The 14,205-nt window shown below is 35.4% G+C and overlaps 1 protein-coding gene across 1 annotated transcript in view; it reads left to right on the top strand.

The window, feature by feature from the left end:
- CHM (CHM Rab escort protein) overlaps positions 1–14,205 on the top strand; it is a 231,345-nt gene that overhangs the window by 158,143 nt on the left and 58,997 nt on the right. The window contains exons 9-11 of the mRNA XM_065915823.1: positions 3,189–3,266; positions 12,797–12,901; positions 13,308–13,371. Coding sequence (XP_065771895.1) covers positions 3,189–3,266; positions 12,797–12,901; positions 13,308–13,371 — 247 coding nt within the window. The remainder of the gene's footprint in view (positions 1–3,188; positions 3,267–12,796; positions 12,902–13,307; positions 13,372–14,205) is intronic.

The following is a 14,205-nucleotide window of genomic DNA, read 5'->3' as shown; positions in this document are numbered from 1 at the left end:
CAGGTTGGCTTCACATGTAGAGCTTTCAGTTGTCTTCTCCCCATGGAGTCAGGACAGTGTTACTCTCCTGGCATTGTTGTATAGAAGTATTCACAAAGGATGGCTAAACAGGGAAGCTCAGCTGAGCTTCAACTGTCCAGAACTTTCATTGGAGTGCCATCACTCAAGTGTGACTGATTTACCCATGGAGCTGATCTCAGTCTCCAGCCCCACCAGAGGTTAACTGATATCACAGTTCCCAAAGTCTCCATCCTAAATCAAACTTCAGTCTTTCTTAGTCTTAGACTAGTCCCTACCCTAAGACTCTCTGGTATGGCCAGTCCCCACCGTAAGTCATACTGTTAGACTGTCTGGTGACCCAAGGCCCACGGACAAACAAGGACATATCTTTCAGGCTTGGCATTTCAAAGGCCTAGAGATCACTTCTGAGAGGCCAAAGACAAAGGCTAGATGTCTTTGTGGGCCAGGTTAAATTATTTACCACACATATGAATGTACTATATTTTCTTTGGTTCGTTGTCCTCTTGATGGATATTTTTGTTACATGTGATGTATATCAAATAGTACCTATTTCTTTAATGAATGAGTGCTTTATGTAATACTGTGTGCCAAGCACTGTGTAACTTCTTTTCAAATAGTAACTCTTTTAATTCCCAGATGAATCCTATATGAGATAAATGCTATTTTTCTCATTATACAGATGAAGAAAATAGGATACTGAAAGGTCACATAACCGCTAGATGGACTATCTGGGATATAAACTCAGGCAGTCAGAATCCTTCCTCATAACCACTATGATATGCTGTCTAAAAACAATACAGCAAAAAATATATTTATGCACATCTTTTGTATATATATCTGAGAGTCTGTAAGATTTATGTCTAATAGTAAAATTGCTGCACTGTAGGCATATGCATCTTCAACTTTATTAGACATGGCCAAATTATTATCCAAACTGATAGTTTTAAAATAATTTGTAAGATATTTGTATATATCTTTCCTAGTCCATGGCTTTTCACTTTCTTTTGTTGTCCAGATGTTTATCATTTAAGAATACTTTTTTCAACATTTTCTCTACGATTTAGCCTTTTGTATCTTATTTAAGAAATGTTTCTTTCCCCTGAACTCAAATATATATCCTCATATATTCTAGAAGCTTTGTCTTTTATATTTATACTTTCATCTACCTGGGCTTGATTCTGTATATGGTATAAAACAAGTGTCTCAAAACCACTTGTTCAGTGATCCATTCTTTCCCCACTGGTCTGTAATGCCACCTCTGTCATAATCATTTTCATATACTTAGGGTCTTATATTAGTTTGCTATCACTGCCATAATAAATCACCACAAACTTATTAGCTTAAAACCATGCAAGTATGTTGTCTCACAGTCCTGGGTGTCAGAAGCCTAAAATGAATAGGCTGGGCTCCTTCTGTCTTGGGGCTGAAGGAGAGAATCTATTTCTTGTCTTTTCCAGCTTATAAAGGCCCCCTGCATTCCTTGACTTGTGACCCCCTTTTAGCAGTGGCATCACTCTGACCTCTGCTTTCATCTGCAAATCTTCACTTTGACCTTTCTGCTTCCTCTTTTAAGATACCTTTCTGATGACATTGCATCCACTGGGATAATCTAGGATAATTTCTCCATCTCATGATCTTTAATTTAATCACATCTTCAGAGTTCCTCTTGCTGTGTAAGAGAATGTAGCCACAGGTTCCAGGGATTAGGATGTGGACATCTGTGATGGGAGCATAATTCAGTCTACCACAGTCTTCTTCCTGGACGTTCCATCATTCTTAATGTTTTTAATCCATCCCTTTTTAGCATACTCATTTTAACTATCTGAATAAGGTTTTGTGGGAATCTAATCCTTGTATTTGTTATGTCCATTAATTCTCACTCAGGATAAGATGTATTTCTTCGTCTGTTGTATTAGATTATAAGCTCATCATAAGGGAACTCTATCTTTGATGATTTTCATGTAGCCTGGATCGAGATCATATTGTTCTAGAAAGTTTTAGCAGTCGCTTCCACAAAATTTCCCAGGGTACTACTGACCCAGGTGGGGCCAATGGTAAAGAATCAGCCTGCCAGTGCAGAAGACACAAGAGACATGGGTTCTATGTCTGGGTCAGGAAGATCCCCTGGAGTACGAAGTAGCAACCCACTCCAGTACTCTTGCCTGGAGAATTTCATGGACAGAGGAGCCTGGCAGGTTACAGTCTTTGGGGCTGCAAAGAGTCAGATACAGCTGAGCTATTGAGCGCACACACTGGCACAGAGCCATTTTTCATGATGTTTTATTGGTTAGTGAGTGAAGTTGCTCAGAGTTTCTCAAATCATGTAGTAGTGTAATTTCAGATTTCCAGTCTTTGTAAGAGAAGACCACTGGTTATAAATACAGAAGAATATACATCCTTGAAGGTGGATTCTTTACCACTGAGCCATCATGGAAACCCACACAGTGCTTTAGATAAAACAATTTAACGTTTTCTCTCTCTTGTAGTCAATGGATTTTCTCCTTTGATCACCTTTTCACTCAAGTATAGTCCTTTATGGATCCAGATGTTATTAGAGAATATCTCATTCTCTACTCCCTGCCTTGTTTGAATCCTAAGGCCTCTCTTTTCCCTACATGGGCATTAAAACTCCAGCCCCTAGATTCTTGAGTTAGGCAAACTCATTAGAGCTTCTGTAGCATTAACTCCTGTGCTTATTGCTCTGGTTTTCAGTTCCTGATTTAATTTGTGCTTACTTTTATGGTAAGTAAAATTTCCAGAGCCTTCCCAGCTTGTTTTTTCCTTAGCATTTCTTTATGGTCACTTCTGTTGTGGGGGGGTCTCATCCATCACCTCCTGAGGCTATTTGTAGCCTATATACTTTAGGTAGTCAGTAGCTGGTTTGGGAGTCGGGGATAACTGAGTTTTGTTTAGGGATACTTTCAGCTTGGTCACAATTCTAGGTTTTCATGTTGTATTATTAACACTAATACCTCTGCTGCATTAAAATATTAATCTTATCTCTGAGATATTCTTAATACCATGATAGAAAAGATAATAAATTATCAAAATCTTTTTTTCTCTAAGACCAGTTAAATTTATTAGATGTTAGATATTTTAAAAAACATTATTTTACCTTAATTTTCAACTCAAGAATTCTAATCCTCATTTTCCTATTCTCTTCCTAGAATGTGTGCAGTGTTTGGTGGAATCTATTGTCTTCGCCATTCAGTACAATGCCTTGTAGTGGACAAAGAATCTGGAAAGTAAGGATGATATAAGTTACCTTCCTATATTTACACCCCCAAGCACAAGTGAAAAATGCTAAAGTCGATTTTTTTAAAATGATTCTTCAAAGATCCTCCTTGGTGTTAATAACATATCAACCTTGATTAAAAGTAATTTGTGTTTAGATCCTCCAGAACAAGGAAAGTGAGTTCAGAATATAGAAACTAAATTAATTTCCCTGCAATATGGCTATAGCTCCTGATCATCCAAGCTCGGAAGACAAATCATTTCAGCTGCTGGGGGTGGGTGATGAGTGATGTTAGTTTTCCTTGTGGCCTTACCTCCTCTAATTGATTTTCATCAGATGACAACAAAGCCCTCTGTTATTGCATTTTTAAAAATGTATCTCACCTAAAGACTCATCAGATTAATCTCTGCTGATAATGCATGTCACTCCAAGAGAAAATACTTTAATGATTTTTAGGTAGATTGTTGTCATAAACTATGCTGCCCTGTTATCTGAGGATGAATTCCTTTACAACCGTATCAGGCTTGCAGGCTGGTTTAGGATTGAAATAAGAATGTACCTACTTTTAAAAAAGCTGAACATGATCACTTTATCTGTTCTTTTTTATATTTCAGTTATATTTTTCTAGGATTTATTATTCAGTTACTAAAATATGTTCTTGTCTAAATTACACTAAGTAGTATTTTTTTTTATTTCTGGGCTTTACAATTAAACATGAATGGGTTAACTGCATCAAATTTTAGGAGCTGTTTAAATTGCTATGTATTTTTCTTTATTTAAGCATTTACTGACCTATATCTCTTGTATGACTGTTTTTAGGGATATATAAAGAAGTAGTATTGTTCAGGTCATAAAATATCTTAATATATGGAACTAGAAGCTTAAAAATATAAAATTTAAGCTGTTTTTTCATTTTATAATAATTTTGTATAGTCTAAGCAGCATAAGGTGTTAATTTCTTATAGGCCAGTTATAGTGCAATAACTAATATTTTGAGATATGGTGGAGAACAAATTCAACTAGAATATATAATATTTAGACAAGGAAAGTAATTAGTATAAGATAAAATAGGCACATGGTTTAAAAGCATATAGTTATCTTTAGCACTTTAACAGAAAGGTACTACATAAGTGAAACATTAATAATTTACAATGAAAAATCTACCCCACAGGACCAAGATATATTGATACGTGAAGACTCTCTGGAGGTTCATGAAGGAATAGTTGTCTTTATGATTCTTAGAGCCATTTTCCCTTATGCATTCATTTTGAAGCATGAGTTATGTATCCATGATAGAAAGCTAGATAATGAATTGCTTGTTTGGTGCTTATTTACTTAGATTATTTTACCTTTTGGAGGCCTCATTCCAGTTCCACATGTTACTCTTAGTGACATGAAGAATTTGCATGGCTCATGTTTGTTTTTTGTTTTTCTTAAAGGATCTGTTAGTACAGTAAAAAGCATCTCTTGCACTAAAGGCTGCATTTACCTTAACTTTGACTTAGTTTTTATTACAAACTCTAAATAGAGGAATTTTTCTTTGTGGTCTGCTGCAGATTTTGGACTGCAACAGATAGCTGAGGGCCCAGGCTCTAAAGACCAAAGTTTGGTAGTTTTCAAATTTTAATGTGTCTGTAAATCACTAGGTAATAGGTAAACGTGTAAAATGAAATGCCCATTTCTGTGCCTCATGCTGGCAGAGTAAAATTGGATAATGTGCTTAGAGTGGAGCCAGGAAATTTGCAGTTTTAAGGAACACCTTCAGCTGAGTATAATGTAGATGCTCCTTAGATGAAACTGAGAAACACTGATCTGTAAGGTAAAGTTCAAGATTTAGCCAGTGGTACTATGTTCCATGATGGACTAGGGACTCTAGGTCTTAATTCATTTCTTTTGTATCTTTGTAGAAAGACCTTAAACATAATAATTATTCTTTAACAACTCTTGAGGCATGCAATGGTCAGGTAACCCTGGAGTAAAAGGAGACCTGGAACTCTGTCACTGCCATGAGGGACAGTGGGCAAGTCACTTGTCTCTGGGTCAGTTCCTTTGGCTATGAGTTAGATGGACTCTGTGGTAGTTTTCAGGTCTCCTCCCAGATATGACATGCTTTAGTTGAGTTACTGAAAGTACTTAGAAAGTACTTGGTTTTCCTTAGCACATAGAAATAAATTATCTTAAAATGTTTTATATGCCCAAATATAGTCCATTCTCACATATTGGGTAACCTTCAGTCCAGTGAAAAATTTTAAAAAATGTTAGAACAGATTGTATGTGTCTACTTTAATGACTGTAAATGAAATAGCAAAATGGCTACTTAATGCTGTTTATTATTACTTTACTAGAATGTCAATTTTCCAATGAATATCTTTTTATTGTCCATCTTGGGTGTTTAAGATATAGCCATTTTGTATTCTGTGTATTATTCTCATATTGGAAAACTTATTCCAAGCCATAAATATTTCCTTAATAGTGGGACAGTTAAAAATTTGACCTGCATTTATAATATTCATGATAGGTACAGTATTCTCACTATATTAAATTGTATGAGTGATCTTTAAAAAGTTTCTTTTAAGAGACAACCAATACTTCAAAACTGTAAATTCATATCTTCACTAAAAATCCATTTTATCAAGTCAAAGAGTCTCTATAAGCATCTAAAGCAAGCATTGACTGAAGTTGATTCAGGCTAAAATTTATCTTTCCCAAATACTATTACTTTGTCATTCAAAATCAAATAATTGAGAGACCTACCAGTAATAGATATTTTGTCAGGATTTGAATATAAAGTGAGGGATAATTTTTTGAGGGAAAAACCTTGAGTTTATATTTGGGCATATCCAGCATACATTTCTTTTTAAGCAATCCAGGTTGACTCAAACAATTGTTTATTCTAAGTTTTATAGGCTTATTAATCAAGGAATTTGCAAATATTTGCATTTGTCTCCTTATGGTTTTAGATTGTCTTGTCTCCCCTGTTTTCCTGTATGGAACACTTGGCATCCTCTTTCCTCTTTGGTGTGTTAAGAGCTACCCATGCTTCAGGTGCTTAGACCTCATGTTTAGACCTCAGAGGTCTAAGTTTATTTCCTGATCCCACAGACTAGATCAGAACCCTCTGCCAACCCCACAACTCAGGTCCCCCCATATGATTGTAAATTCTCTGTAAGAAAAGGCAGGATCTGACTGCTATAGTATCCCCAGAATCAAGGCAGGTTCCTATCATCCATTATATTCAATAGATTTAAGTTTAAAAGATGAATGAAGATTAAAAATTGATGATAGCATTTTTGTGTTTTTCTTTTCACCTTTCATTGAGGAAAGCAAATAGAAGCATAAATGATCATAGCATTGAGTTTAGTGTGGTGATTATACATCAAAGTGTTGTACAAACTTTGAGAGGAGAAATATGGAATGTGTAACTAAATTCATACTTATTTTGAGCTATATCTTGTTTTTCATTTTTGTTTAATGTACTCTCTTGAGATCCACTTTGTGCTCTCTTGGCTATATTATCCTTGACTCTGCTTTCTTAATTTTCAGAGGGCATATATATATCAGGAGTTCTTTTCTATACACTCTCATTAAATTCTAATACTGAAGCCCTCTGTTGACTGTTTTTGGAAACACTGAATGCTGTTGTTGAGCAGCTTTCTTTTCCTTTGTAGGAATGCTGACGATGTAAAGCTCCTTAAATTTGATTTCACCGTTTAGCAATGCTGTACTTGATATTAGCGTAGGGTATGGATGACCTTGGCAAGACATGTCTGTAACCAATAGTCTGAATCTAATTACTTCTGCTAGTGTTCTTCTGAACTTCAGCTATCTCACTTACTAGATTTCCTGCTATTACTATTTTATGGAGAGATCTTTTTTTTTCTGATATCAGGAATAACTGTACCTTTCGCAGGTATTTGGAAGTTAGTAATGAATAGTATGTTAAACTCAGGGTGAGGTGACTGATTCTTAACACCATTTGTCATTAAATAAGAAAATCGCTGAATTTCATATTTTAGTATGTCCCATTTGCAAGATGGTAGTGGTAATATTCTAGATATTTAACCTCCACTAATCATATGCTAGTTGCTATGGGGATAAAGAGATAAATAAAACATGAATCTTGCCCTTGTATATAAAGATTACAGGCTCTAAAGTCATGTAGGCCTAGATCTGTGCCCTGACTTCCCCACTTACTAGTTGAGTGAACTTTAGCAAGTTGTTTAACCTCTCTTTGCTTCAGTTTCTTTATCTTTAAAATGGGACACAACAGCACCTATCTCATTTGGTTGTTATGAGTATTAATTGAACAGATAAAGTGTGTAGAATCCATATAGCAAGAGCTTAGTACCTGTTAGCTAATAGTAGTTATTAATGTAATTGGATACTTTAGAATCCCATAGAGGAGATATATTAGGAAGATCCTTCTGTGTTATGCTAAGTAGTTCAGATTATAATTAATGGTAGTTCAGATTATAATGTAGTTTTTTTACACTTGATCTTAGCCAAAAGGCCAAGAAGCGATTATAATGTAGTTTTTTAAATTTATTTTTTATTGAAGAATAATTTATTTACAGAATTTTGTTGTTTTCTATCAAACCTCAACATGAATCAACCATAGGTATACATATATCCCCTCCCTTTTGAATCTCCCTCCCCATCCCACCCCTCTAGGTTGATACAGAGCCCCTGTTTGAGTTTCCTGAGCCGTACAGCAAATTCCTGTTGGCTATCTGTTTTACATATGGTAGTGTAGTTATAAATGGGTGAATAACAAGATTAGATTTGTTACTTTTACATTCCATTTCTGTGATTAGAAGTGATTTGGAAAAAGCACTGCGATGGGAAGAGATTCTTTACCTGCTAAATCAGAGATTCTGTAATCTTTGTTTCTGTTTCTGCACTATTCACACACATTGAACTCTTCCATCATCCATCACTTATTCAGTCATCCATGCACAGTTGTCATCTGTGTACCAGGCACTGGAGGTATAGCACAGTGCAAGACAATCATGGTCTTTGTTCTCATAGAGCTTAGAGTCTACCGGGGTATCAATATGCAGATCTGGCTCTGTCCTTCCCTATGTAAAAAGTTTCAGTGACTTTATATCACTTCAGAATGAAGTCTAAGACCCTTTAACATGACACGTGAGACTCTGGGGTCTGACCTTTGCCTGCCTCTCTTAGTTCATCTGTCTTCTCTCCCTATTTGGTTCCCTGTACTTCTCTTACTTGCCTCTGTTCCCCTGCAAGTGCTGAGCTTCTATTGAAATGTTATTTGCTTGCTTTAACTGGTTTTAACTGCTTTAAAAGCAGCTAATGTATCACTTCCTCCAAAGAACATTCCCTAATACTCTGCTGCTCCCCCCACCGCCAAACTTTCACCTCTTAGAACAGTGCTTGGTACATGCTTGTTATGCCACACACTTATGTTTAACAAATGAACTACCAGTGTGCTAACAATCCATTCATTGTCTTATTAGATTTAACAAGAGTCTAGGGCAGTGTCAGTGGAGATGTTGAGCAGAGGCTAGTTTCAAGAAGTCTTTATAAGGTGAAATCAAAATTGAGTAGCAGATTAGATGTGGGAAAAGAGATTCTAAGCTAAGGAAACTCTGGTAACTGCTGGTCATGCCATTAACTGACACTGGGATTCCAAGAAGGGAAGCAGGTGAGGAGCCATGAAGAATTCAGGTTTGGGGCATGCTAGGTTAAAAAGGCATTTGGAATCTATCCAGAAAAAAAGTAGATAATAGTTAAAGATGTGAATACAGAGCTTTGGATTGATTACAACAAAGAGCCATAGGTTTGGAGTTATAATCATGTTTGAGACTGTTGGAGTAGATATTTACCCAAGAAAAATGAGTAATAGGCGTTTTGGAATGGTTTCATCGAAAAGGTGGCATTTGAAATAATATGTTTGAGAAAGCTTGAAAGGGCATGGTGAGCAGGGGGGATTATTTTGTCTCCTTCAGTTGCTGGGAATCTTCTAATTCCTTTAATTAATGTATTTTCCTTTTAATGATTTCACGTGTGATTTATGTATTCCTTATAAAAGTAATTGGGATATTAACCTGAAGATTATAGAGAATGGATACCTGTTTTAATATTATTTTTATCTCCTGGACCAAATTCCAGATAAAGAGTTTTCATCTTGCTGATTCTCTTCTTTCTTACCATAATTTTGCTACTTATGCCCTCGTGTTATTGAACCAAGAACTGTATAACTGTTGTGATTTGTTGATTTAGAAAGCTCAGCTCTAGAAATGTTCTGTTTGACTTCACTGATTCTTATGATCAGCTTGGTTGTTGCACCCTGTAACTGAGAACTCCTATCATGTTCTTCCTCAATTTATTATTTATGGGGCTCAGCAAGGTCCTCACCTAAATCCAGAATGCTGTTAATCTTTAATGTCTTCCCCAAGTTCATGTTAGAGGGGTGAACAGAGTCTATTTTAATGTCTCATTTTGTTGTTTTCCGTTACTTGAATGTCATTTTTTTTTGTATTAATCTTTATATTGCAGAGTCTAAGTCTAGGTCCCAAATCTATTTTCTTTCTTCATTGTTCTCCCATTTAGGCCTAATATATGACAGTAAGTATCTGAGGGGAAAACAAATCTTTTCACTTACTTAAATGTGTCTTGTTTTGAACAGCTTTACTCAGGTCTAGAGCCTTAGTACTTTAGCATGAGACTATCAGGTAAGTTGTATTGTTATCATCTATCAAGCTGACTAGGCATATGTGACTGTCACCTCAATTTCTGTAGAAATCAGTATTTTTTTCTATAGCAATAATCTTGACTTTCCACCTAGGATAGTGTAAAGATACAACAGTAGCTGTGACACACTGCATGGTGATTCTTCGCTGGGATTTGGGAGTTTATCAGAATCTCCAGGGGTACTTATAATTTGAAAAAGTCCCCCAGGTGTGATTCTGATTTGCTTCCTTCTCCTTCTCCTCCTCCTGTGAGAATCACTTTTTAATCCAGAAGCTTCAGCATAGATAGGCACATTTATTGGCGTATTATCCTTGCATAGTTGAGCTCCCCAGTCTCCATACCCATCCTTCCCTTCTGAGTGATCCCCAGTAGTGCTAATACCATAACTTCTGAAAACACTGTCTGCTTTTCACTAAAGCTGTAGCTATCACGAAAGCAGCCCAGTTAGTGTTTGGAAACCTACAAGCAAGGAGGTCTCCACAAGCTTCAGGGCCAGGTTTAATTATGTGGTTTACTTAAATGGGAGCCCTTTGCAAAGACTTAGATTGGAGTCCAAATTTTATATTAACATCACTCCCTCTTCCAATTTGATTCCAACATTTTATGGTGAAAATATTAAACTCTACAGCAACATGGAAAGAATTTCAGGGTGATCACCTGTGTATCCACAACCTAGATTCTACAATTAATATTTTAACATGATTGCTTAATCATATGTCTACCCAAATATTTATCCTTCTGTCCACCTATTCACCGTTTTTTAAGCATTTCACAGTATATTCCAAATAGCAGTATAATTTCCCCTAAATACTTCAGTATGCATATTATTAACTAGAGTTTAATATTTGTTTATAGCTTTTTCTTCTGATGTAAAATTTACATGTGGTAAAGTGCCCAAATCTTAAGTGCTCATTATCTGAGTGTTGACAAATGATAAAATCTGTATAACCCAAATCCTTGTCAAAATACAGGAGATTTTAACACCCTCTTTTTTTCTGCCCAGATTATTCCCTCTTGACTTTCTATAGTCTCTGAGTTAAAGGTAAGAAAGAGGCTTGTCAGTGTTTCCAGGACAAATAGGGATTGATGCTTCATGATGGATCGACAGATTTCTCTTTTCCCTTGCCAAAGTACCTTGTGTTTTAAATTGTGTATAAATGTTTTAAAACAGAAGACTTGAAGGAATTCTCTGGCAGTCCAGTGGTTAGGGCTTGGAGTTTTCACAGCAGGGGCCCTGGTTCGTTCCCTGCTTGGGGAACTAAGAGCTCACAAGCCACATGTCATGGCCCAGAAAAAGAAAAAAAAATTTTTTAATAAAAACATAAACCAGGAGACTAACTTGCCTTTCTGATTTTAAGTACTTATTTTTTAAAATAGGTATAAATACTTCAGTTAGTTAAGTATATTATAAAGCAGGAGCTCCAGTTTGATGAAATGTGAAGCTATATGCATAAAAATATAACTGAGGAAGAGAAAGGAAGTAGAAGTGAGATGGGGGAAAAAATCACATAAATATTGATATATTTATTAATATGTAGTCAATTGATTAAAAATATGTGTATCTAACATCACAAGATATAGTTTAGCCTGATGGCAGTGTCATGCTATTTATTCAAAAATATCAGCATATCATAATCTGCCTTTAGAACAATACACATTAAATTCCTCTCACTATTGGTCTTGAGTATTTGTCATTTTACTGTTAATGCCTTTATGCCTGGCAAATAGCTCTTTTTTAAAAATAGCTCTTATTTAGGGTAGCGTATTTTAATTTATGCTAATATATTTTAAATATGACATCCATTTGATATTACTTGTTTGTATTTTATGAGGAGTAACACATAAGTGTTTTTCAAGTAAAATAATTCTAGTCTCAAAAGGAAAGCTATGACAAAGTAAATTGTGTTATTTCCATAATAAAAATATATAGGAAACATGCAGGCATTTGCATATAGTTCCTGAAATATTGCATACTGTCTTTGTCAGTGCTGGTAAATCCATTTCAAGGATGTTGCCCTTAGTCCATTAGTTTGGATAATGAGCCCTATAAAGTACATTTATAACTTGTGGCACTGCAAGGAGATGGATTCTAATTTTCATCCTTTTATCTAGACACACTGAGGGAAGGTCAATGGAGGGTACTATATGATTCATTGTCCCAACACATGTCAGATGACAGAGACCTGATAATGTCCATGCATAAGTGTTTTCTTTATTTGGAAACAGCACTTGAAAGAAATCTTTCTATGATCATCCTCTGAAGTAAATTGAAAACAGATTTTAAAAATGCTCTATCCTTCCCCCCGTGTTTTTTGGTTTAAAACATTATCACACTTGTTGCAAGACAGCTATTCTTGAACAAAAGAGAAAGCGACACAACAGAAAAATAAGCCTTTCGTGGCTTTTATAGGCTGTGAATGATATAACAAGATACTTAACTTTTCCTCCCCCTTTTCTTAGATCTGTTAAGAAAAAAAAGAGCCTATTTTCTAAACAAAGAAAAATCTTCTATGTTCCTAAACATTAGAAAAGCTTATAGCATAATAGTTGTCCCAACTTTACTCTTACTATTAATAGCATTCAAAATAAATATTTAAGTTCTAGTCCACACTTAATAGTTTAAAATGCTTCAAAATAGTGACAAGAATATATATCCTGCAATTTAGTGTAAGTTTTGTGTCAAAAATATGTACTTGTGGGCAATTTTAAAATCTTATCACAAATTAGTTTTAGATTCAGGATTGGTAGCTAGCTGATTATGTTTGTTTTCTTTATTATGTAATCATCAATGAGAACTTTTTTCTGTGCTTATCTTCTTTGTAGATGTAAAGCAATCATAGATCAGTATGGTCAGAGAATAATCTCTAAGCATTTCCTTGTGGAAGACAGTTATTTGTCTGAGAACACATGCTCACATGTGCAATACAGGTAAGGCACCCCTCCAGCCACTCTACAAGGGAAGGTGAAATTTAGGGAAATTCATCTGTGTGGTTACATTGACAATTCTGTATGGTTCTGTTCTTCAAGTAAGATGCAAATGTATACCAAACCAAAGATATATTCAGTTTGTTACCACTGTTCTCTTATAAGGTTTGGTTTGAGGGGAACCTAGCCTAATGTTGACTCCATTGCATCAGCTGGGGTCTGTCTGTGGGTCACATATTCTCCTTTCCTGAGCCAAGAAAAGATTAAAGCAGAACTTGATTTGGTTTGGGGAGGTGACACTTTTATCATGACTTAAGTCTTTCAAACATAACTTATGGTGGTCATATAGCTATATAAATGAGATTTATCCATGGAATCTGAGTCACTGATTAACTTTTCTGCATTACAGGCAGATCTCCAGGGCAGTCTTGATTACAGATAGATCTGTTCTCAAAACAGATTCAGATCAACAGGTAATTATAGTCCTGTACTTGTTGGTAACATGTTGCTAACTTAATCTACATGGTAATATATTGTAAATTAATATAGGTGAAGTAAAATATATTAAAAAATATGTTCTAGTAATATATTTAATACATTTTAAAAATACATAATGGCAATTATGTAATAATTTTGGTTTCTTAAAGATTTCCTTCCAGTGGAACAACTGATTGCATCTTATGTAACAGATTTATTCTAAGAATATTGAAATCATCCTAGTTTTTTTTTTTTTTACAACTATGGAATTGAAAATATATTATTATGGGAAGAAAAGCATTTAGAAACATTTAAAAATCTTGGATGAGATGAGGATGATATGGTTAGGTCGCATCACTGACTCAGTGAATGTGAATTTGACCAAACTCTGGGAGATAGTGAAGGAAAGGGAAGCCTGACATGCTGCAGTCCATGGGGTTGCAAAGAGTTGGACACGACTTAGCAACTGAACAACAACAAAAAAAAAAATCTTGAAGGAAAAGACTTAATGGTAACCAGTCCTATAGCAGTGGTGGTAAGTTCACTGTTAGAGGCCTAGTGTGAATGAGCATCAGCATGCATTTTCAATTCAGGCTTTCCTCATCACCATGGTTCATTTTGGTACCCTCTTCCTCCCCATAACCACTGATTCTATCAGTGGAATCTTTATACCTGTGGTTTTTCCTTAATCAGAACACATAAATTCCAAAAGAATGCCCTCTTCTCCTTCTGACAACAGTTTACAGAACTGATAAAATGAGCTTACTCAGTAAACGTGAATGTCATATCTAGCCTGTATGCTACTGCTTAAGATAGGTTCTGAAATTTCC

The sequence above is a fragment of the Muntiacus reevesi genome, chromosome X, assembly GCF_963930625.1.
Source record: "Muntiacus reevesi chromosome X, mMunRee1.1, whole genome shotgun sequence".
NCBI lineage: Eukaryota > Metazoa > Chordata > Mammalia > Artiodactyla > Cervidae > Muntiacus > Muntiacus reevesi.
Note: the sequence above shows the minus strand (reverse complement) of the source record. Positions and strands in the feature narration are given on the sequence as shown.